This window comes from Sturnira hondurensis, unplaced genomic scaffold, assembly GCF_014824575.4.
Source record: "Sturnira hondurensis isolate 20B ecotype Veracruz unplaced genomic scaffold, ASM1482457v3 Scaffold0014384, whole genome shotgun sequence".
NCBI classification, from domain to species: Eukaryota; Metazoa; Chordata; class Mammalia; order Chiroptera; family Phyllostomidae; genus Sturnira; species Sturnira hondurensis.
In genome coordinates, this window is record NW_028087015.1 from 26,277,619 (window position 1) to 26,302,338 (window position 24,720).

General features: G+C 33.5%; 1 protein-coding gene across 5 annotated transcripts in view; it reads left to right on the top strand.

Annotated features, from left to right (window-relative positions):
- USP15 (ubiquitin specific peptidase 15) overlaps nucleotides 1-24,720 on the top strand; it is a 116,653-nt gene that overhangs the window by 83,897 nt on the left and 8,036 nt on the right. For 2 of the 5 annotated variants that reach the window (XM_037063050.1, XM_037063052.1), the window contains 12 exons: nucleotides 13,680-13,853; nucleotides 14,989-15,147; nucleotides 15,224-15,448; nucleotides 18,791-18,874; nucleotides 18,968-19,062; nucleotides 19,159-19,350; nucleotides 20,260-20,375; nucleotides 20,550-20,822; nucleotides 21,175-21,245; nucleotides 21,588-21,703; nucleotides 22,354-22,503; nucleotides 23,856-23,959. In XM_037063050.1, the coding sequence (XP_036918945.1) occupies nucleotides 13,680-13,853; nucleotides 14,989-15,147; nucleotides 15,224-15,448; nucleotides 18,791-18,874; nucleotides 18,968-19,062; nucleotides 19,159-19,350; nucleotides 20,260-20,375; nucleotides 20,550-20,822; nucleotides 21,175-21,245; nucleotides 21,588-21,703; nucleotides 22,354-22,503; nucleotides 23,856-23,959 (1,759 nt within the window). Of the gene's footprint in view, nucleotides 1-6,526; nucleotides 6,673-13,679; nucleotides 13,854-14,988; nucleotides 15,148-15,223; nucleotides 15,449-18,790; nucleotides 18,875-18,967; nucleotides 19,063-19,158; nucleotides 19,351-20,259; nucleotides 20,376-20,549; nucleotides 20,823-21,174; nucleotides 21,246-21,571; nucleotides 21,704-22,353; nucleotides 22,504-23,855; nucleotides 23,960-24,720 lie in introns of those variants that run through there. The other 3 variants (XM_037063053.1, XR_005068929.1, XR_005068930.1) reach the window with 3 other exon arrangements.

Here is a 24,720-nt window from a genome sequence, read left to right on the forward strand (position 1 = left end):
TACATATATGGAAATTCATTGCTCACTGCTAGCAGTCACCTCCGTACAATAATTTGTAAACTATACTGGGCAGAGGTACGGGTCAGTGACTTGGTTACTGAAAACCATTGCTTTAATTAATAATATTTAAAATAAGTTACTAACTCTCATAAACTCATGAAAATATTAACAGCTCAGTAACGGACCTGTGGCCTCTGATAATAACAGTACCCTTCTTTTCATAGTGCACAGTTTCTCATATTGCTGTTTCTTAATTTCTCTTCACAGCAGTGTTTGAGTAAGGGCATAAGGTATCTTTGTTTCACTCATAAAGAAATTGAGGCAAGAGAAGTTTAAGTGACTTAATTATTCACTAAGACAAGTTAATTAATGAGTTAAAACTGGGTTGTTATTCAGAACATTCTTAGAAAACCGATCTTCAAAATTATACTAATCAACTTACAAAAAATGCTTTAAAATGTTTTATTTTGGTTAAATGTACATAACAAAATTTACCATTTTAACCATTTTTAAGTGTATAGTTTGTTGAGATTTAGTTTAATAACATTGTCATGTGAACATGAAAATCATTTTTAAGTTTATGCTAAATATATGGCTCCCATAAAACAAGATGCTTCCATAAACTAGTGTGAATAAATACACAATTTTTTATAAATAAATTCTGGGGGTTTTGGTTTCCTCATATATGCATGAATGTGTGTGTGTCTATTTTTACAGATTTGGTATATAGTTGAGGTATTATAAATCAATATTTAGCAATTGACCAGGGCTTTTCTGAGCATTATATACTTGGCCAGAAGAAGGATTTCAGTAACTGTTTTCAAAAGAAAAAAAAAAGAAATGTTGGACAAAATGTCACTAGTAATTTAGAAGGAAATCGTTAACAACAAGATAGGTGTACTGTGTTACTAAGTGTAGTACTGACAGCTTGGGTTCAGATCCTAGTTCTGTCACTTACTAGTTGTGTGATTTTGGATGTGATGCTTCTCAGTCTCCTCATGTTAAATGAGAGTAAAGCACTTGGCACGCAGTAAGCAGGACACAACTGTTAACTGCTGTTATGTTATCACTGTGACTGTCATACCACCTCGTAGAAATTGCTTTTTATAAGGTTACTTTTGACCTACTGTTTGCTGGGTTCTTTACCTTTGAGAAGCTGACGTCTACTTAGAACTGACAAGTCACAAATCTGTCTCAACCATAATTCTCTCTCCTTAGTTACTGGAACTCAGTAAGACTGAGCATATTTCCACAGAGACCTCATTCTTTTGTTACATTCCCTTGTACGTACAACCATCCACCCAGTGACTCATGTCAAAAACCTGAGACTTACTGGTGCAAGTCCTGCTCATTCTACCGCCTCTTAAATATCACTTCCATTTATTTTCTCCTCTCCTGTCAGTACACTGTTTGAATACCTGAGCATCTTTGATGTGAACTATTGAAATACACCTAGAAATCACCTCTTTGTTCCATCATTTATCTTGCACCCTTCCATTTAGAAGACTGCTTTGAGTCATTGCTTTCAAATGAAAACATGATTATGTTACTTCCTTGTTTAAAACCCATTCACATCACCTAAAGTATAAAATTCAAACTAAACGCTATTCACCTCTTTAGCCAAAACTGAATATTTTTGGAATTAAGTTTCAAGCCTCTTTATGTATAGTGTCTCCTCTTCATTAGTTTAATTCCCTACATTTCCCCCACCCCACCCTTTTCTCTCTCGTTTTATTGACAAATATTTATTCCTTAGTGAGAATCATGAAAGTAGAGACTGTCTTTGGTTTTATTTTATAACCCCAATGATCGGTGTTCTCTCAGATAATAGTAAGTATATTAGAACATTGTTTCTCACAATGTGTCTATGAATGAGACAGTGCTTGTCAGAAATAAAATAAGTATAGAAATTAAGATAAGTGATCCAAAACTTTTATAACAGTTTGACAGGATAATTTTACATCTATTAAATCTAATTTTAAAAATGGAGCTTTGGGGGGGTATTTTTTATTATTTTATTTCTCTAGTGATTCATTGTTACTGTTTTTACTGAAGTATCTCAGTCTTGACAATTTGGAAATTTTTAAAACAAAAGGTACTTCCACATAGAAATGGTTCGAGAAATACTGCATTAGAAAAACTTGCCAGCAATGTTTATAGCTTGACCAGTACCAGATTAATGGTATTTCTGGAGCTTTCTTAAACTCCAGAGGAGCACATTAATTCTAAAAAGAATTATAGCACATAATATATATATTTACTTACTGCAACTGAAGGGTCAGAGACCTACCAATACATATAAAGTCCAAGAAATACTACAGTTGAGGTTCCACCAGTGTAACTGACCTATAGCACATGGATTGGGCTGCTGCATCAATAACAGCTTCACACAGCATACTCCACCACAGCCGTGCAAATAGTTCCTTGAATGAGTTCAGTGAATGGAACGGAAAAAAATTAAGAACATTACTTCTGTATTTCTTGAGACTCTTGAAATAATCTTTTGTTCTTAATATTTGTTGAGTGATTATTTAGATAAATTTAAAGTTATTTTTGATTGTGAAATTAATCAAGAGACTTTATGGTTCATGCTGTTCATATAGATGGTCTTTAAATTTCCTTTTCAACTCACCTTAACTATTTATTGCATATAGGCCTAGGGTAATGAAATGATAGAGAACTGTGTGTGACTTAGTGATTTCTCTTAAAGAATGTGATAAAACACTTAAACTTTTAAAAATCTTTTAATGCCCTGACTGGTGTGGCTCAGTGGATTGAGCATGGGCCTGTGAACCAAAGGGTCACCAATTTGATTCCCAGTCAGGGCACATGCCTGGGTTGTAGGCCAGGTCCCCGGTTGGGGGCCCATGAGAGGCAACCACACATTGATATTTCTCTCCCTCTCTTTCTTCCTCCCTTCCCCTCTCTCTAAAAGCATGTAAATAAAATCTTAAAAAAAGCTTTTTCCTCCTGCATGCCTCTACAGGAGAACTAAAAGATTAACAAATCACACAATTCTTAATAGTCATTTATTTAAAATTTTTTTTACTGAATATTAAGGGCAAGAGACTGAACACACAAAATTATAAAGAACTATTGTTTTTTCCTTATTTTTAAGTATTTTTATTGATTATGCTATTATAGTTCCCAATTTTTCTCCCTTTATTCCCCTTCCACCCTGCCCCTTCAACCCTCCAGCAATCCCCACCCCTAATTCATGTCCTTGGGTTGTGCATATAACTCGAGTCTTCTGTTTCCTATACCATTTTTATCTCTCCCCATCTATTTTATGCTTACTAATTATGCCACTTCTTCCCTGTACCGCTTCTCCCTTATTCCCCCGTTACCCCTTCTCACTGAAATCCTTCTGTGTAATATCCATTTCTCTGATTCTGTTCCTGTTCTAGTTGTTTGCTCAGTTTTTGTTTTCATTGTTTTTCTTTTATGTTCCTTTGTTGATAGTTGTGAGTTTGTTGTCATTTTGCTGTTCATAGTTTTGATCTTCTTTTTCTTAGATAAGTCCCTTTAACATTTCATATAATAAGGGCTTGGTGATGATGAACTCCTTTAACTTGATCTTCTCTGGGAAGCCGTTTATCTGCCCTTCCATTCTAAATGAAAGCTTTTCTGGATAGCATAATCTTGGATGTAGGTCTTTGCCTTTCATGACTTCAAATACTTCATTCCAGCCCCTTCTTGCCTGCAAGGTTTCTTTTGAGAAATCAGCTGAGAGCTTTTTGGGAACTCCTTTGTAGGTAACTCTCTCCTTTCCTCTTGCTGCTTTTAAGATTCTTTCTTTATCTTTAATCTTGGGTAACTTAATGATGATGTGCCTTCGTGTGTTCCTCTTTGGGTCCAACTTCTTAGGGACTCTCTGGGCTTCCTGGAGTTCCTGGAAGTCTGTTTTCTTTGCCAGATTGGGGAAGTTTTCCTTCTTTATTTTTTCAAATAAGTTTTCAATTTCTTGCTCTTCCTCTCTTCCTGGTGCCCCTGTAATTCAGATATTGCAGCATTTCACCTTGTCCCAGAGATTCCTCAGCCTCTCTTCATTTCTTTGGATTCTTGTTTCTTCATTCTGTTCTGTTTGGATGTTTATATTCTTGCTTTTGTTCCAAATCATTGCTTTGAGTCCTGGTGTTCTTCCTGTCACTATTGGTTCCCTGAATATTTTGCTTTATTTCACTTTGGGTATCCTTCATTTGTTTTTTCATTTTTCCACCAAGCTCAATCAGTTCTATGAGCATTTTGATTACCAGGGCTTTAAAATTCTCCATCAGATAGGGTGGCTATGTCCTTATCACTTAGCTTTCTTTCTGAGGCTTTGCTCTGTTCTTTCATTTGGGCCACATTACTTTGGCCCACCTGTCGGCTCTAGCCCACTTTTCAACTCTTGTGTGACACTGGGAGTTTCTCCCACCATGGCAACTGCCCGAAGTCCACAGTCAGCTCTGAGTCTCAGTTTTGCTTTCATCCAGCCCCGCCCACACAGTCTGCTGCCTTACCAATCTAGTTGTTCTGGATGATTTTTTCTTTAATTCCTTGGTTGTCAAAGTTCCATGCAGTTTGATTTTCTGGCGTTTTTGGTTATTTATAGATTTTAGATTGGTTGTTATCCTCCTGTTGGTTGTGCCAGGAAGTAGGGGTTCCATCCTGTGCTTCCATCCTGATGGGGAACTGTTGTTTTTTCTTAAACTTTTTGACTATCTTGCCTACCTAAAATATTGACATTCATTTCACTATTAGCCAGTTTTGCATTATTAATGGGACAGTAGATAAGATACTAAACATTAAAATTGAATTCATAAGCTTTAGATTTTAAAATAAATATAACTTACACTGATGTTTATTAATATTATTAGGACCATTTGGTTTTAGCAGCTTCCCATGAAGTGAATATCTAAACTTAAAATCCCTCATTAAATACCCCATTACTGGAAAAAAGGAAAGAAAGTAGACAATTGCTGTTATAGTTTAGTAATTTTAAAACCTTATTGAAATACACATACCAGAAACTTTATAGCACTGTCGTTGGTGTAATCATTATTCATAGAAGCTTTCAGATTTATCTGTATTGAAAGTGGTTCTTCTGTCCAGTTTCTTCATTTAGGTTTTAAAATGAAATCAGTGGTCTTTACATAATGTGGCTTTTTAACACCGATATCTCTAGTTACATGATGTACCCATGACAAAGAACAGACTAGTCTTTTCGACATACCTAGAATCCTCCTTCCTCAGTTCTTTAGATGAAGGGGGGCAGGGAACACTGGCATTTCTTTGCTGGGCAACAAAACATTTCCTATTAGTTCTCATATTTTCTAGAGTTTTTATAATGTTCTTTATTGAATTCAAGTTTTGCGTAGAGAAGAAATTCCGTAGACTTTGAAGAGGAGGGTGACAGCAGGAACTTTAAATGAAGTTTAATTTTATTCATGCCTTATATATATTGACCATATTAATGATATATTTTATAATGTTACAACATTCCTGTTCAGTTCAAAAATGCTGCATTTAAAACTACTTTATATAAAATTCCAGTATTTTAAGTAGAATATATGCAGTTCTCTTTTCACCGACTAGTCGGAGGAGGGGTAAACATAGTTAAAATAAGGAACAAAGTAGACAGGGGAAAGTTGAGAATAGCATAGGAAATGTAGAATCCAAATAGCTTACATGTGTGACCCATGGACATGAACTAAGGGTGCGAATGCTGGTTGGCGGGGGGGTTCAGGGTGGTGGAGAATAAAGGGGAGAAAAATGGGACCACTGTAATAGCCTAATCAATAAAATATATTTTAATAAATAAGTAAAAGGATATTTATGTTCACATATTTTATTTACCTAAATATGTTCTTTAAAGAAAACTTGAAGAGAGATTTGGCCGTGCAAAATAGAAAACCAGGGCTATGGTTTTATTTGCTCTCTCAAAATAGGTGGTGAAGCTTCTGGATTGATCTCACAAATATATTGAGATTTGCCTTTCTGAGGGAAAAAAGTAACAAAAGATAAAACAGATGTCTTAAAAAGAACTCATTTTTAAATTCTTCTTGATGAAGGGCCAGGCTTCTATTTGTAGTTCTTCATTGTAAAAGTCTTTATATAGTTTCCTGCTTCGTCTATTTAATTACAGAACTATAGCCAGTATCCCCATATTAACAGAATGCTTCAGGATCATATAGATCTTGTTCAGAATATTTTTACAGTCATTGTGACAAATTGAAAAAGAGTAACATGGCAAATATGAGAATTCTTTATTCATCTAATCTTAAAATCTAGAAATAATCATTTTGGATATTCTGAGGTTACTTGAACCATGGATTACTTCAGGTTTTATTTTTTAAATCATAATAAAATGTTTTCCTCATTTTATAATGGGTTTTTATTTTTAGTATTGATTAGTTGGAGGTGTAGCTACTTTTTATTAAAAAGTTTTGAGGGGCATTACATTTGGATCAGTTACAGAATGAGTTATGCAACTCAAAGGCTTTAGGTAATCAAAAAATTAAGTTTGTTTTCTTTCCTGTTCTAGTTACCGGTTTACTAAAATAGTGAGCATACATGATCACTTGAAAATTGGGCTTCTGGAGCACCTGAACAGAAAGGGAGTGGTTCAAATTCAGCATTACAAAAGACAACTTTCTCTTTTTGAAGGGGATTACTTTGGCTATTTTCCAGGTACTGGGGAAATTCCAGATTCATTACAAATTATTGGGATGGCTACTAATTATTCATTTCCTAAAACATGTTGATTACCAACTTGAGATTTGACAATATGGTAGAACTTTATTTCACTTCATTAGTTTTTAAAAAAAACTATGTAGAACTTTATCGTGAAATACAAAATTAAGACTATGGGTCACTTTTTTCAGAGAGCTCTAGAAACATCGGTTTTATTGATGAAGATTATTTAATAGGGCAGTTTTTGAAAATAATGTACCAGCAGCGGGATCTGTGCATGTGTGTATAAGGAAAGGTTATGTGCAAAGCACTGTAGCTTTTCCAAGTAATTAAAGAATGAAAGAGAATTTTATTTTGTACAATATTCTAACTTTAAGAGGGGTTAAAGATGAAAATTTATAACTAGAGAGTTTCTCATAGAGAATTAAAACATTACAAAATAGTGGAATGGCGTATACATTTAAAAATTCTCATGGTAGCAGTGGTTAAAGGTCTGTATACATTGAACTATATAGCAGAACGTCTGCTCAATGAGACATTTGTTATTTAAAAGAATTCTCCTTAGAATTTTTATGTTTTGTTCCAGATTGAAGATTTGGGGGAAAGAATCTCCATAAAAATATATTTCTATTTTTTCTTGACATATCTTTTATTTACATGGATTTATCTTGACAGTTTTGGAGGCATTCACAATACTAGTTATTTTCCTTATTAGGTAAGCCTCTTCTGGCATTATTTGGACTTTTAATTTTGAATTGGAGAGCTTTTAGATAGGTTATAATTATATAACAGGGTTCAATTCAAATTTCTTCAGTCAAGTGTTTTCCTTCTGCTCTCAGTCTCTTGAAAGGACTGCTTCTAACCTTTCATACCATACAAGTTTTCATTCATTCAGTACTTTACCGAGGTATGTGCCAGGCACTGTAGCTAGATCCTGAGGTACAAAGGAGAATAAGACATGGACTCTGCTCTTAAGATAAATTCAGTATAAGTGAGTTCAAGATATAGAGTTTCCCCAGAGGAAGGAGTATTAGTTCTTCCTTGAGGTGCTAAGAGGTAACATTTATAAGAGGTGCTGTGATGAGTGTTAAAAGAGTAAGTACATTGTGCCCTGGCTTGTGTAGCTCAGTGGATTGAGCACAGGCCTTTGAACCAGAGGATCGCAGTTTGATTCCCAGTCAGGGCACATACCTGGGTTGCAGGCCCGTTCCCTGTAGGCCAGTTCCCAGCAGGGGAAAGGCAACCATACATTGATGTTTCTCTCCCTCCCCTCTAAAGATAAATAAATAAATAAACTCTTTTTAAAAAAGGAATAAGCACATTGTAATAAGGGGAGGAGTACATTAAGGCTCAGTCTTAATACATTAAACCAAAGAATATGTCTTCAGATCCTAATTCAAATCAACATTTAAGAATACTCATTACTGCCCTGGATTGTGTAGCTCAGTGGATTGAGCACAGGCCTGTGAACCAGAGGATCGCAGTTCGATTCCCAGTCAGGGCACATGCCTGGGTTGTAGGCCAGTTCTCAGCAGGGGACACAGGAGAGGCAACCATACATTGATATTTCTCTCCCTCTCTCCTTCCCTTCCCCTCTAAAGATAAATAAATGAAATCTTTTTTAAAAAAGAGGGTGGGGCTTCTATATTAAAAAAAGAATACTCATTACTTAGAGTTTCTATTTTATATGCATGTATAAACACAAGTAGAGAACCATGAAGCCACTTTGAAGAACACTTAGCAGTCATGTCTGCTCACAAAATGATTGGCTCACATATATACCAGCCCTCTCATCATTTCTTATGAATCAGCAACTTTTCATAACATCTTACATCCTGAACCTTCCAGTTATGCAACTAGTTGTTAAATCACGAAGGCTAAATGAATGAATGCCAAAAGTCTACCATATAATAAATATGAAATTTAGTTTTTTAATTCTTAGATCTTCAAATGCTCTTTTCAGTTTTGTACATTATTAACCTACCTAGGGATCATAAAAATATTTAAATATAGAAATATTTAACAGAGTCCGGGGGGGGAGGGGAGAGAATCATAGGGGAAAAGGGAATGGACTCACATGAACAAGTATAAAGGACACATGGGCAATAACTAAGGGGGGGAGGTGGAAAGGGGAGGGAGGTGGGGAGCATGGGGCGGAGGGCAGGGCAGGGTTGGGAATATAAGACAGAAAGCTGTACTTGAACAAGAATTAAATAAAACATATTTAAAAAATTAAAAATAAAAATAAATAAAAATAAAAAAATAAAAAAGAAATATTTAGCCTAGTTAAAGAGTATATTTTACTGTTCATTAATGTAATTTTTTTGTCTTTTACGTTAAGAATTATAACAACTGGTACAGAATCTTTTTCTTTAAACTGATTATTGCTTTACTTTTAACATGGTATTTGACCAAATTCCACTCAATTTTAGGACCAATTCTAGGCCTAACTATGATATAAACAAAATGGGTAGTGTAAGGTAGTGTATTGCATGATCGGGCATATTAATTCATATGTGGATGGGATTTTTTTTCATGATGAATTATAAGAGCTAGTTCTCCCTATAATATTGAAGAGTTAGCATTTGTCAGTGTCAGGCAGTTGAAATCAAATGAATTAACAAAGGAGAAGTTCAAAATGATAAGTGACCCATGGAGTGTCACAAAACTCATAAGTAGCTACAAAAATAACATTAATAACGTTTACATAATTTATTTTGTTTCTGTGATACATTCATGTCTATTCTCAGTTTTTGCTAAGAAAAAACACATGTTAAGAATGGATGAGTTTTGTTCTATTTACAGTTTTAAGAAGCATTGAGAATAAGAGATAGATCTGCATAGGCAAAACACGTTGCATCTGATTTCTAGTCCATATTATATTACTCAGCAAAATATCTCACAAAGTTAAAAAGGAAAGTTCTTGTGTCCACACATGTATGAATTTTGATATAAGTATGTCTTAAGAAAGGAATTGTTTGGGAAATAGTCCTAGATAGAAAAGTGATATTTTTTATAGTAGAAGAATCTTTGAGAGAGATGCTTCAAACTCTGGTCATGATTTTTATTATTGAACTAATGAAAATTACTCTTAAATATATTTAATGGCAACAGGCTACATATCCAATAATCTTATATTTGTCAAAACTGTTTTTCTAAGACAGCCTCATATTAAAATATTGAATAATGAGTTACATAAATTACAAATAAAGCTTCATGAACAACTGTAAGAAACTGCCTTCCTTCTTCTACCAGAGTGATGATATTTAATACTGATATCACCTGGGGCACGGAAATATTTTAGTTGTTTTAACTATATTCCAATTATACCATGAAATTTATGTCAAAAATTATAAGAGAATTTTTAATATTTTAATTGGTCTTTATATAATTTCAAGAATATAGTAACTCATCTCAAATGTACATTTCTGTGATACAAGATCTGCACATTGCATTGTGTGCTAACCACAAAATAATGCTATTTTCAAGAAGAAAATGGTATTTTCAAGATGAGGAAGAACAGTCTGACATCAGTTAACTTGTTAAACTATTATGATCTCTGCATTAGTAGAACAATTAAACTGTCTGTTGAAGTTCTGTATTTATATAAGTATTTGTATACATTTTTAGAAAATGTACCTTGTGAATTTCTTGAAACATGTTCAAATAGTGTGCTTTTGGGGGCCATTTAGGACTTAGCAGTTTAAATATAAGATTTATCTCAAAATATATTGGTTATGATATCTTGATGGGAATTTATTTATCATTAAAACTATTTGTGTTATGTTGTTGTTTTGCTTGTAATTATATTCACTTACAAACTGGCATGTGTCACTATGAAAATAAACTCTAGTCTCTGTGTCAGGGACATTTTAAAAATCCAAGTGGACACACTACAGAGATGATAGGGAATTGAATGAAAGTCAAACAAAGGGGGGTAATAGGTGCTGTTCTTCTCTTGGTATAGTGTTCAAATAGACAGGCTTGAAGAAACTTGCTATTATTTATTATAAGCAAATACGTTATTGCCTCACTTAGTATTAGCGTACTCTGTGCCAAACACTGAAAGAAGAGAGTAAAAAAACCAAGAGGATAAATACATTAGTAAATACAGGCAAAAACATTTTTATCAAGCATACATTTATTGTGCACATGCTAAATGCCAAGGGACATGGGTGCTCAGTGCTGAAGACATAAAGTATATCATGATTTCTGCTCTCATGAAGGTCTCAGTCCATTTGGCAAGACAGACAAACTAAAAACTGAAGTTACAGTGTATTATAAAATAAATGATGTAATGAAAGTGAGTGCTAAGCAATGTGGAAACATACAGGAGGAAGTACTGTAAGGGGGTCAAGGAAGGCTTCCAGACAGGATACATGAATCTTGATGGCTAAGTAGAAGCAAGACAAAGAAGGGACATTTTACATAGAGTAATGTTGCAAACTTAAGAATGCATGGAGCCATGGAGCCACAAGTAATCAACTAAGGCTGGGATGGAGTTTTTAAAAATGAAAGTATTGACGAGATGAGGCTTGGGATGAGGGGTGGGAAAAGATAGACTCTTCTAAAGAGCTGGGTTTTAATCTGAAATTGCTATTAAAGGGTTTATGGCAAAGAACATGATTAGATGTAAATTTTAGAAATATCACTCTGGATGCTACTAGAAAACTAAGAAAATTTTAATTATATTTGGAAACTCTTTGCAAGATAAGGATACATGTGAATAAGTGAAAATGACATTCAAGAATTATTTTTGCACAACTAGGTTCTTTGAGGTGTTTTGTAAAGCCATAAATTGAGTTCTTTGTATAACTGTGTTACAGACAGTAGTGGAATATTCTTAGTATAACCCTGAGCTGTGATCAAGTGTAAGGATTTGAAAAATGAATTGATGATTGTTGGAAATGCTGTCTGACCTCCCCTTTGCTTCATTGACTATTAGTTTTGATCCTCTTTATATTAAATCAGATAATACTTCTAAGTGATGGTATTTATATCCTGGGTAGCCATGGTATATTCTTGGTTGTCTGGCCCTATCTGTAGTGCTAGGTTTATAAGAGAACAATCAAAAGGAAAAGTGAAAATGAAACTCAGGGGGCATGTAACATTATGAAAGGTTGAGGTTTAAAAGGAATTAAGAAAACAGAAAAGTACCCTTTCCCTAATTGCCTCCTGTATTGTAACCTACCTCTACTTGCTCTCATAAATTTTTTTCTGCTGAAAATGTCATGTTAATGATTTTAAAGCTTATATAGCCTGCCCCAAATATTTTTAACTGTTTATGTTATTTTCATAGCTTAAGAATTATACAACAAATTTCATATTATAAACACCCTTCCCTTTTGCCTTGACATAGGGACCCGACTACCAATTTGGACAGTGTTATTTTTATGATATAAAAAAAACCAAAATAGATATTATGGTTAATTGAGTAAACATAAACTGATTTATAATTGAAGCCACAAAATAGAATGCAATAATTTATTTCAAAAAATTGAGTATGCTTAATTTCAGATGTTTAGCCAAACAGTACATGGTATATAGTCAGAGCTCATAGCATCCCAGTTATCAGCATGAACTCAGTGGGCTGAACCTTTCATAGCTATCAAGATTATGTAAGTTAATCCAAATGAGTGGTGAGCAATCTCTGAAAACCTCTGATTTCCATTCATGTAAATTCAAGTTCTCATAAGAGTGGGTTTCTACTACTCTACCTACAACCAGCTTTACTTAAAGTACTTTGCCACCTGACTCTAAGATAGATACCTTCCTGCAGCAAACCATAAGTTACCTATATGACTGTATGTCTATGTCATTCATTATATATTCCACTTAATGACTCTAGACCTCTAAATGATAAAGTTATAGTGGATTTATATTGTATGTTATTATCAACTTTAAATTATCCCATCTTGAAATACAGTGAAATTCTACTGAGCCATAAAAGAGAAAATTTTACCCTTTGCAATAATGTGGATGGACCTGGAGAACATTAAGCTAAGTGGAATAAGCCAGTCAGAGAAAGACAAGTACCATGTGATTTCACTCATAATGTAGAATCTGATGAACAAACCAAACTAAGAAGCAAAACAGAGACAGACTAATAAATGGAGACCAGATGACAGCTAGTGGTGGTGGAGGGGAGCCGTTAGTGGCTAGAGGGATTGAGGGAAAAGGAAAAAGGACTCATGGACATGGGCAACAGTGTGGGGATTGCTGGGGGGAGGGTGGTATAAGGGGACTACATGATAATGGAAAAAAAACAATAAAGATTAAATTTAAAAACCAAAATAAAATATTGTAGAAAAACTGTACTTCTGTTTATTTTAAATCCTAGATTATTTAACTCAAAATGGAAAAGAGTTGGAGAAGTAGCTTATAGTTTTAATCTTGCCATAAAGGAAAATTGGATTATGATATTGAAGAAGAGCTTGAAGAATTAAGAACACAGCCAGAATTCACATAACAAAAGTTTATTTTCTTAGGTTCATCTAATGTGTACTATTTCATCTAAAAGTGGTAGACCAAATGGAAAATTTAAAAGCTGCTCTTTTATGATAAGGAATTAACAATGAAAGCAGTGAATACTTTTTTAAGTTAATTTCGTGCTTGCACTCTATCTCAGTTTTTACCTACTGAGGCTAATTTGCAGGTGCCTGGGATGAGTAGACAATCCATAATTTCTACCAATCAAGTAAAAGAAGGAAAGAAAACTCTGAGCTTCCCTCCCAGTTAACAGGTAGTTTGCTGTGGTTAAAATTAATGCAGAATTTACAGCAACAAATATTAGCATTATCATTTATTATAAATAATTGATTTGAAATTTGGGAAATGAATAGTTGAGTGCATCATTTGAGCATTTATATGATCAGTTACTTATTAGTGCAAGAGGCTATCACTTAAATTTTTCTCTGTAATAGCAAATCAATTTGTTTCTCTCAATTTTTAACATGTTTAACATGTGGTTACTTTGACTTGAAAATACATTTTATTCTTTGCAGTGTTTGAGCAATACACCTCCACTTACTGAATATTTCCTCAATGATAAGTATCAAGAAGAACTGAATTTTGACAATCCCTTAGGAATGAGAGGTGAAATAGCTAAATCTTACGCTGAATTAATCAAGCAAATGTGGTCTGGAAAATTTAGCTACGTCACACCTAGAGCCTTTAAGGTTAGTAAATTATATTTTCAGAGATGGCTATATCACCCCCAAGAGGACAAAAATGGCTTTGGGGGGAAAGGGTAAACAGTCATAGCTATTACAGTGGTTTGTAGCCCTGCAGTGGTTTTGTAGCACGTAAGTAGATAAACAGTATTATTTGTGGTATTAAATTTCTAGCCGGGCTATGGGACAGATGATTAGTTTTAAAATGTCTTTAAAAGTCTCTGGGGAGTAGGAAGGAAAGGGATGATATAATGAAAAATTATCAAATGTTATGTATAATTCTTCAACTTTTAAGTTTATTCTAATTTTCAAAGTGGTTACTTCTTAGAATCAATAAAATCTCAAGTAGCTTAACATCATTAAAATTTTGAAGAGCATAAGCATTTTTCAGCCATTTTATACAAACATCTTAAATGACATTCATATAGAACATCTACATAACATTTTATTAACTATTGGTTCTTTAAAAATAAAAAACAACAATAAAGAAATTTCTGCATAACTTTCTAAACTTTGGACAAACTAGTTCAGACAAACCATTTCTCAACCCTTACCCATGATTAGTTTCATGAGTTTCATTTTGCTAGATTTTGTTTTTTTTAAATTGTGTGAATTTGCTTTTGATATGTGACTTTTTTTCTCCCACAGTTTTTTAGTCTCATTAAAAATATACATAGTGCTGCAAAGACTAGGGACATTATATGCCAACATGAATATTCCTGTTATCTCTGTTGGATTCATCCTCTTTTTATACACAGAATCTGAATGAGATCTTTGTAACTTTTTTCTAGTTACCCAAAAATATTATTGAATTTTAATCTTATAGTGGTTGCCAATTATTTGTATAAAGAACCTTTACTATATGCTTTCCTTATTCTTTCCTCAGGTCAGCATTTCTAACATATTAGTTATTTAAAAATATTTTTAGTTATACAATTATATGTATTTATATAGTTAATATATCTGCAAATGACTGTAAAAATGCCATTAGTTGATTTTGAGTTTAAATACATTTTAGCAAGAAGGTAATTCACAAATGTGGAATTCATGAATAATGAGAATTGACTACGTATTTTGTTTTGCTTTGTTTTTAATCAGTCTTGTCCCCGGATCTGATTTCATAGTTTTGCTTTTCTTACAGACACAAGTAGGACGTTTTGCACCTCAGTTCTCTGGATACCAGCAGCAGGACTGTCAGGAACTGTTAGCTTTCCTATTAGATGGGCTACATGAGGATTTGAATAGAATTAGGAAAAAACCATATATACAATTAAAAGATGCTGATGGAAGGCCAGATAAGGTAAATGTAATGATCTTGTCACCATTGTTTTAATAATGTGATATCTCTGTGTAATATGTGTGTGTTTTCTTCATAGGTAGTTGCTGAAGAAGCCTGGGAAAACCATTTAAAAAGAAATGATTCTATCATAGTAGATATATTTCATGGCCTTTTTAAATCAACTCTAGTTTGTCCTGAATGTGCTAAGATTTCAGTCACATTTGATCCTTTTTGTTACTTGACACTTCCATTACCCATGAAAAAAGAACGTACCTTGGAAGTTTATTTAGTTAGAATGGACCCACTTACCAAGCCTATGCAGGTACGTAATGATTATTTTTTTGCATTTGCTATTTTTTATAAAAAATTAGTATTTATTTCTTATGCCACAGCACAGTCTAATAATAATAAGTTTGTGTAAGATTTTATAAGGTAGATATTTTGGAAATTAGTACAACTTCTTAGAAACTTGAAAGGGTGAGCAATATGCAAAGTATCATTATTTGTCATGTACAAACAAAATTCTCAAAGGTTTTTTCTTATCAAAGAAAAATGGGAAGTGGTTTGATTTTACAATGTTAGTGTGAACATTAGCTTACAAAGATTATTAACATAGTATTATTTCCCAGCTTTAAATTTCTTTAATGTTAGGTATAATTTTTCCTAGTTGTTATTGGAAGTAGAACTAATTCCTATTTTGATTCATTATATAAAATAATGGTAAATTTAAATACATGTACTTTTTATATATCTTAAGAACTTGGAAGAGAAGTAGAAATATAGACTAAAAATACACCCTTCAATAATTGACTAATCTTTTAATAGTTTGAAATATCAAATATTGTTTATTCAAGAGCCCTATGCTAGGGCTTAATATCAATTGTCTGCCTGATTTCATTTCCTAGTGTTATAATTGGATTATTTTACATTTTGTGGAGCAAAGCACTGTATTGTCTTCTTTTAGTTATCAGCTAATTTGTTTCTGACACTTGACCCACCCTATAAAAGTAGTTCCTTCTTCTACCTCTGTTCCCCTAAATTCTTATTAGAGCATTTATCAAATGTCATTATGACTGTGGTTTATACTTTGATCTTTTCTCCTCTAGACCATGAGTTCTTTGAAGATATGTAATTATATCTGGACTTTGTAAATCTTTGTATTTCCAGCCCTCATGATCGGAGTTCCGTTGCAGTAGTAGTGTTCAAAAAATTTATTCATTCATCTATGTATTGGACACCTGCTTAGTATAAAGCTCTGGTAAACAAAGCAATGTGCTTCCTAATACAGAAGATTGTTTACTAAAGATCCTCAGTGTAGGCTTCCAGCCAGATAGTACAGTTTGCTGGAACATAATAATTGTATTAATGTACTCAGGATGCCATAACAAATTACCATAGACTAAGTAGTTTAAACAACAGAAATTCGTTTTCTCACAGTTCTGAAGCCTAGAAGACTACGATAAGAGAGCCAACATGGTTGATGTCTAGTGCACTCTCTTCCCGGTCTATAGACAGCTGCTTCCTCAGTGTGTCCTCACACAACAAGGAGAGAGAAAGCACATACACAAGCTCTGTTGTTTTGTATTTTTTAATCCTCCCTGAGTATATGTTTATTAATTTTAGAGAGAAAGGAAGAGAGGGAGAGAGAGAAACAGAGGTAGAAGAACATCTATATGAGAGAGAAACATCATTCATTTGACTTCGTGTGCGCCCCAACCAGGGATTGAACCCACAACCTAATAAGTATGTGCCCTGACTAGAGGTCAAACCCGCAACCTTTTGGTGTACGGGATAGTGCTTCAACCAACTGAGCCATCTGGCAAGGGCAACATAGAAATATTGAGGGGACACAATTAAGCCCATAGCAATATTCATGAAATCTATTCAAAAGGTAAACTTTGAACAAATTTGATGTTATCATTCATTTAGTGGAACTGTTTGGATTTACTGTCAGCAAGGGTACAGTGTATGAAATGTTTATAAAAATATGGTCTTTTCATTAAAAGTAATTAAAGTTTAGTAGAGACTAGTTATTTACTCAGTAAAGCAAATTTCACCCATTTCTTTTGCTGCAGCTTTTTGTTTCCTTCCTGAACTCATTAAATTTGGTACCCTCATGTCAGTATTTCATCCAGCAGTGCTGAAAGTGTTGTGGAGAGCAAGAGAGACTGGCCCTTGCCCTTGTCCATGAGCAGGGCCAGTAGAGACCTGGGTTATTGTTTTTTTCCCACCAGGGGATGTGTTCACATTTATTCACATGTGTATAAGGTTGTTAACCCATTTTTCAATGCAGAAAAACTGTAGCAATACTAAACTGCACCCTTGCCCCTCTCATTTGTAATTTACAAATATATGCCAATAAGTGTAATAGAATAAGAAAAATATAAAACAATGAGTAAAAATTTTATTAACAACACCAAAAAAATAAATGTAGATATTCTTTCTCTACAGTACCTTTGTTAAAGGCCATACTCTCCTATGCCAATAATATAAAATAATCTATATTATATAGATTACATTCAAGTTACATATTATCCTGTAAGGTGAGTGTAACTTGATTTATTTATATTTATGGATTATATTTTCAGCAATGTGGACTTCATTAAGTTACCTGTTTTCTTACTTGATGGCCAAAAATATAAATTTGTGGAGGTTAAAGCCATGGACAGCCTAGATGAATTAGGATTTTTTTCCACTTTGAAGTAGTAACAACACAAATACAAATGACAGCCTCGTAGTCCTGTGCTTCAACCTGCTAGAGAGGAAAGGGAAATTAGCTGAGTTAGCTAATTTGGAAAACGTGTGTTTTTCCATCACTGGAGTTTTTTTAGGTCATTGAAGTTCATTGTATTGAATATTTATTATATAGTAAACGCTGTACTTGCAAGGTGCTAGAAATACAAAGGTGTTCTTAGTCTTTGTTCTCAAAAAGTTTTTCATACAGTGGTAAAAGGGCTATGACTAGGTGCTATGTGAGTACACACAAAGAATAACCTACCCAAACTGATGATGATTCCTGTATGAATCCTGAAGGATGATTAGGTTTTAAGCACATGAAAGGTAGAAATCCAAGCATTATAGACCAAGAAGGAGGCATGTACAAAGAGCTGATGGCAAAAGAGAGAGGACATGACTCACTTTTGGAAAATGGTAAATAATAGTGTGAGCAGAAGCTCCATCACAAAGAACCTTGATGTCATGGTCAGAAGTTTGGACTTTACCCTAAAGATTAAGGGAGCCATTAAGGATCATGAAGTAGAGAGATTAAGTGGCCAGATTTATATTTGAGAAGGAAGACTGGCAAGTGCAAAGATTGGATTGGAAAGGCTTAGATCGGGTGGGCTAAGACCAGGGAAGAGGTTTTTGCTATGATCAGATGACAGATGATAAGGGCTTGAACTCTTAACATTAAGGTGAATCAGTTGAACATAGGAGGTGAAAATGTTGAAGAGTATTCAAAGATGATGCCAAGTTTGCTGGACTGGAAAACTGAGAACATAAGGTACAAATAACCCATATGGACCTTGTCACCAAGGGTGGTGGTAAGATTGGAGACACTGAGCCAACTGCATAGTGAATGTGAGGAAGCAAACTTGAGGCATTCTCACCTACTGAGCTTTTTTTTGCAAAGTAACCAATTCATTATAATTTTTTTGTGTTTTAGTACAAAGTGGTTGTGCCCAAAATTGGAAACATACTTGATCTTTGTACAGCATTGTCTGCTTTATCAGGAGTACCCGCAGATAAGGTAAGATGTTTCTGGGTTTGAAGTACATAAGTTTGAGTTCAGTTTTGCAGTGTTGTAAAACCAGCTCAATAGAAATATGTTGTTTTTTTTTAGATGATAGTTACTGATATATTCAATCATAGATTTCACAGAATATTCGCAATGGATGAAAACCTTAGTAGTATTATAGAGCGGGATGAAATTTATGTGTAAGTATAAAATTCATTGTGTAAAATATTACTTGAGGAAAATTCAAAAGAATAACATAAAAGTTTTCAGAATTTATGGTAGTTTTGTCCTTGTAGGTTTGAAATTAACATCAATAGGACAGAAGATACAGAGCATGTGATTATTCCTGTTTGCCTAAGAGAAAAATTTAGACACTCAAGTTATACCCACCATACTGGTTCTTCACTTTTTGGTCAGCCTTTTCTTATGGCTGTACCACGAAACAATACCGAAGATAAACTTTATAATCTCCTACTTTTGAGAATGTGGTAAGTGTCAGATGATTCTACGTTAACAATATAAAATAGGTAAAGAAAGTAAAGGTACTAGATAGTAATAGGTAAAGATAGTGCAAACTACTATCAAAATATAATCAGATAAGTCTGTACTGTCTTAACTTGGTTTGGACAGATAGCAATGAAAAAAACCCAAGTATACTCTGATCCAGATTCTCGATCATGTAAAACATTGCTAAGGTAATTTCAAAGCCCCAAAGCATGAATTCTTGTAGCTGTTCTACACAAAAAGTTAACAATTGGAAAAAGTAAAAGTTTATTATGTATACACTGAAATCCTAGTATCAGATGTTTTATTTCTTTATACCGACTGCTAGTTCAAAAGTGCATGCAAATAAATAGTTTTATTTAAAAGGATAAATTTTCATGGTTGATAGTATTGTAAGGCAACTGCTGTTTGTCTTCCAAAAACCTTGATTTGAATCTTAAGTTAAACCTTGATTTGAACCTTGATTTGAATGTCACTTGATCCTTTATAGCTGATGTATTTAGTATTCTTAGATACCTATTTTAATCATCATAGTCCTATATAACCCATAAAAATTGCATCATATGACAATAAATGATCTTACAATAATATATATTTCATCTAAATAAGGATTTTTGTACAATACTTTTTTAAACTGAGGAAATATTTGCCACATATTTTAACACATAAAAACATGTTAAAATGCAAGAACAACAAATTAATTTTTATAAAGACAATCAAAAGAAATGATTAGTCAGTTGTACTTGTGGAATTTTATCATGACCGAACTTATCCTTGAGTCTACTAAATGACCACTGTTAGTGTGTTAAAACGTTTTGTTTTATTGAAAGAAAACTTTTTCAAGTTCTTACCTTTACAGAACTGAACTTGTTTGATTTCTAATTTTATTTAAGCCGATATGTCAAAATATCTACTGAAACCGAAGACACTGAAGGATCCCTGCACTGCTGTAAGGACCAAAATATTAATGGGAATGGCCCAAATGGCATCCATGAGGAAGGCTCACCGAGTAAGACTTCCCCATTAAACTGTAAAAACTCTTCACTTGGATTATTGCCTCAGAGAAAAGTTGAGAGGTTGGGGATTGAGGAACTAAAAAGTATCTGCAAGCCTGAGAAAAATAATGCTAGTATTAATAGTTTTTAAATGAAATTATTTAAAGATTTCTAATATCTAAAATTAGGTGAAATGGAAACAGATGAACCAGATGATGAATCCAGCCAAGATCAAGAACTTCCCTCTGAGAATGAAAACAGTCAGTCTGAAGATTCAGTTGGAGGAGATAATGATTCTGAAAATGGATTATGTACTGAAGAAACTTGCAAAGGTCAACTCACAGGACACAAAAAACGATTGTTTACATTCCAGTTTAACAACTTAGGCAATACTGATATCAACTACATCAAAGATGATACCAGGCATATAAGATTTGATGATAGGCAGCTTAGGCTAGATGGTAAGTGTTTGTGAAAAATGGCTTGATAGAACACTGCATTTGAGCAAAGTACATTACCTTTTTTTAGGTGAAAACCACAAAATTCAACACATGAATTTTAATATTTACATATCTGTCTAAAATCTTAAAAGCCTTAATTTCTCTGTATATTAAAACACGTGTTTTATTAGGTTTTGTTTTATTTTTTTAACTCCTAAACTATTTTAATGGCTTGGAAACTGCCCTGATCATCTAATAAAAATAAGCATGACTGCTATTTGTTTATTCTTATATATATCTTAACATTAAAATACACTGATTTTAACATTAAGGCATATTAAATTTTAAAGAAAAAATATGTTTTCTACCTTAGAAAGATCTTTTCTTGCTTTGGATTGGGATCCTGATTTGAAAAAAAGATACTTTGATGAAAATGCCGCTGAGGTAAGTCATCACGTACTCTTTTTTTTTCCATGTTGATCACCACTGTTCTGTAACATTCTTTGGCTTCTACCAGATGTGTTTATTTTGCCAGTATAAACTTGGTTAGTTATATACTAGAAAAGACGTGTTAGTTTTGAACATGCTTTCTTTTTATACTTTCTAATTGTTTTTAGGTGTACATACAAGAGTTATTTAGAAGGGTGGTGTAAATCTCAGCTGAAATAAGCTTTATGACTCTTGAGAAAGTTTAGGAGTTTTTCATTACTATTCATAGTAAGATGGTATCACTAAAATGAGTTTTGTTTCATTTGTTTTCTTAACTCAAGAAATACTTCTCTTTAGGATTTCGAAAAACATGAAAGTGTGGAATATAAACCGCCTAAAAAACCCTTTGTGAAATTAAAAGATTGCATTGAGCTTTTTACAACAAAAGAAAAGCTAGGTGCTGAAGATCCTTGGTAAGAAACAAAGTTAAATAAATAATTGCTTCTAATATTTTTAAAGAATTTATACTGAGGTATGTGCTACATGGAGTTAGAAAGGTGATTACTAAATTCTCTTTCATATTTTAAATACTAAGTACTTCCTTTATGATAATACTCTATTACGAGGGATGAGGATGTTTATGAAAGTATAAACATTACTTTAAACCCATTACTATATTTCAAGTAATATCCATTTTACTATGAATAATTCATTTGAGTGACTTTTTCTGGAGAATTTTTAGCTGTGCTGCCATTTTAAGAGAGACTGTTTTAGGAAAATTATAATATGTTTTGTGATATTATTCCATTAGAGCCCAGAAACTTTGAGATTTTTTTAATATATCTAACTCAGCACAACTTTGTGATGCACCCACATCTTTTTAACATACTGAAATGTAAATAATCTAGCCCTAATCATTTATTTGCTTACTTACATACTAGTTTATAACAGTTAAATCTATTTGGAAAATGTATTGAAGATAATAACAGGAATTCCTTTCAGTCTGGTGTGTATTAGGCATACAATAACTGCTCACTGAAACAAAGTAGAACTTTTTAAACTTTTTTATATATAGTGTTTTAATTGCCTCTACCAAGCTTTAAATGTTTCTTTTTATTTTTAGGTATTGCCCAAATTGTAAAGAACATCAGCAAGCCACAAAGAAATTGGATTTGTGGTCCCTGCCTCCAGTACTTGTGGTACATCTCAAGCGATTTTCTTACAGTCGATACATGAGAGACAAGTTGGATACCTTAGTTGATTTTCCTGTCAAGTAAGTTTTGGTTATACTTCCTAGACATTGGACAACTCTAACTTTTTGTAGACGTTAGGTAGCATTGGGCCCAGTTTCAGGTTTTGAGTGGATATTTCAGTAATTCTGACAATCTGTAAGGATCAGTAACAATTTTTATTTCTACTTAAGAGATTTTTTTCCAAAGAACAAAAAGAAAACATACTTGTAAACATTATTATGGGCTCATTGACCTTGTTTATAAATCTAGAGATATTCATGGGACCTTAGTGATTTTTTTTCCTGATAATTAATCATCAACCATTCCTAAATACGCTTTTTTTAAACAATTTTTTAATTTACTCTTTGAGAGAGGAGAAGGGAAGGAGAAAAAGAGGGAGAGAGACACCAGTGTGTGAGAGATACATCGATCTGTTGCCTCTCACACTCCCTCCTGTGGAGACCTGGCACACAACCCAGGCATGTGCCCTCACTGGGAATGGAACTAGTGACTTGTCAGTTTGCAGGCTGGTGCTCAGTTCACTGAGCCACACCAGCCAGGGCCTAAGTATTCTTTTTAAAAAATAACTAAAGTAATATATAAAACCAGAGAAATGGAATTGCTTAGAAAAATAACAGTAGTGTTATTGTGTCACCACCCATTAGTTTTCTTATAGCATTGTTGGGAGTATGACATCATAGCTGTAGGAAGGTAGAAAGCAGTCTGGAGATAACATGTTTGTAGTCCTTTTTTAAAGCTTTCATTAAGCATAACCGAGAATTCAGAAGGACCAAAAGGGAATATTGTGTTCTCATTTGTGTAGTCCAGGAAGGACTTTATCAAACAAAATTTTGCAACAAGAAGTCCATACTTTCCCATGTTGCTAAAAGGACGTTGATAGACAAATGCTGAAGGTGATTGTAAGGGAATAATTACTATAATATTAAAAACATTCTGTGGATTGCTTATTCTAATTGGTGATTATAAATTTGAAGTTGAAGTTGTTTTGCAACTATGGAGCCAAAAAATGAAAATTTTCTCTTTAGCAAAATTGTGCACCCTCAAAGTTCCCAAGAAAATAACATTTTGACAATATAATTATAAGAAGAACTGGAAGTAATGATAAGGTAGAACTTATTAGAGATGCATTAGAAGTTCAGACTCATTATTGCTTTTTAATGAGGCAAGTACAAAAAGAATAACAAGAAGTAATCGTAAGCTAGAAGGTGGGCATGTTCCAGTTCCATGAATGACAAATTATAAATAGCTGGTTGCACGCATGTGTACACACATATATATATATGTATATATATATCAAACAACACTGATAGTAGGAAACAGAATGCATTACATTTAGAGAAAACAAAACTAACTTGATCTGTTTTTAAAACAGTGACTTGGATATGTCGGAATTCCTAATTAATCCAAATGCAGGTCCTTGTCGCTATAATTTGATTGCTGTTTCCAACCACTATGGAGGGATGGGAGGAGGACACTGTAAGTTGACAGTTTCTCTTTTTACTAAAATTATGATGTTCTGATAACTGCAAACTTTTTTCCTTAAGGTATCTATTACTTCTTAAAGGAAAACGTGAGATGTATCTGATTGTATAGTAGTTGTTCAATAAATGTTGATTAATGAATGAATCTGCGTTTGAATGTTCTTTGACATCAGAATTACAGTATTGAGTTATTCATACTGCTTATTTAAAAGAACAAGAATATTACATGTCTATTCAGGGCTCCTGTTCTTCTCCATTCTCCTTCCCCTTCTCTCTCTAATGTGGTTAACATGTGTGTATCTCTCTTATAAATCATGCATCATTGTTAAATTACACGATTGGTTCTGTGCTATAAATCTTAACTTTTTCTCTTAACACTTAACATGTGTCAATATATTCTGTTGCTTCTAAACTCATGACTCAGATATATCATATATTATCTCTCTACTAAATTAAGGTGGACATCCAAATTGCCTTTAACTTCCTACCACAAGACTGATAAACATCATTGTTTATGGTCCCCTTTGTGAGAATTTCTTTGAGCTACGCTCCCAGAAGTGAGATTGCTGGGTGCCTGAGTACCTGAGTACTGCCCCATGGCTATCTAGGATGGTTATACCAGTCCACGCTCTTCAGTTGATTTTTTTATTGAACCATCTTTGCATTCCTGGAAAATCCTACTTATCTTTTAGTATTTTTATATGCCCAGTTGGATTTGGTTAATTAATTTTATCTAGGGTTATTGCAATTAATGTC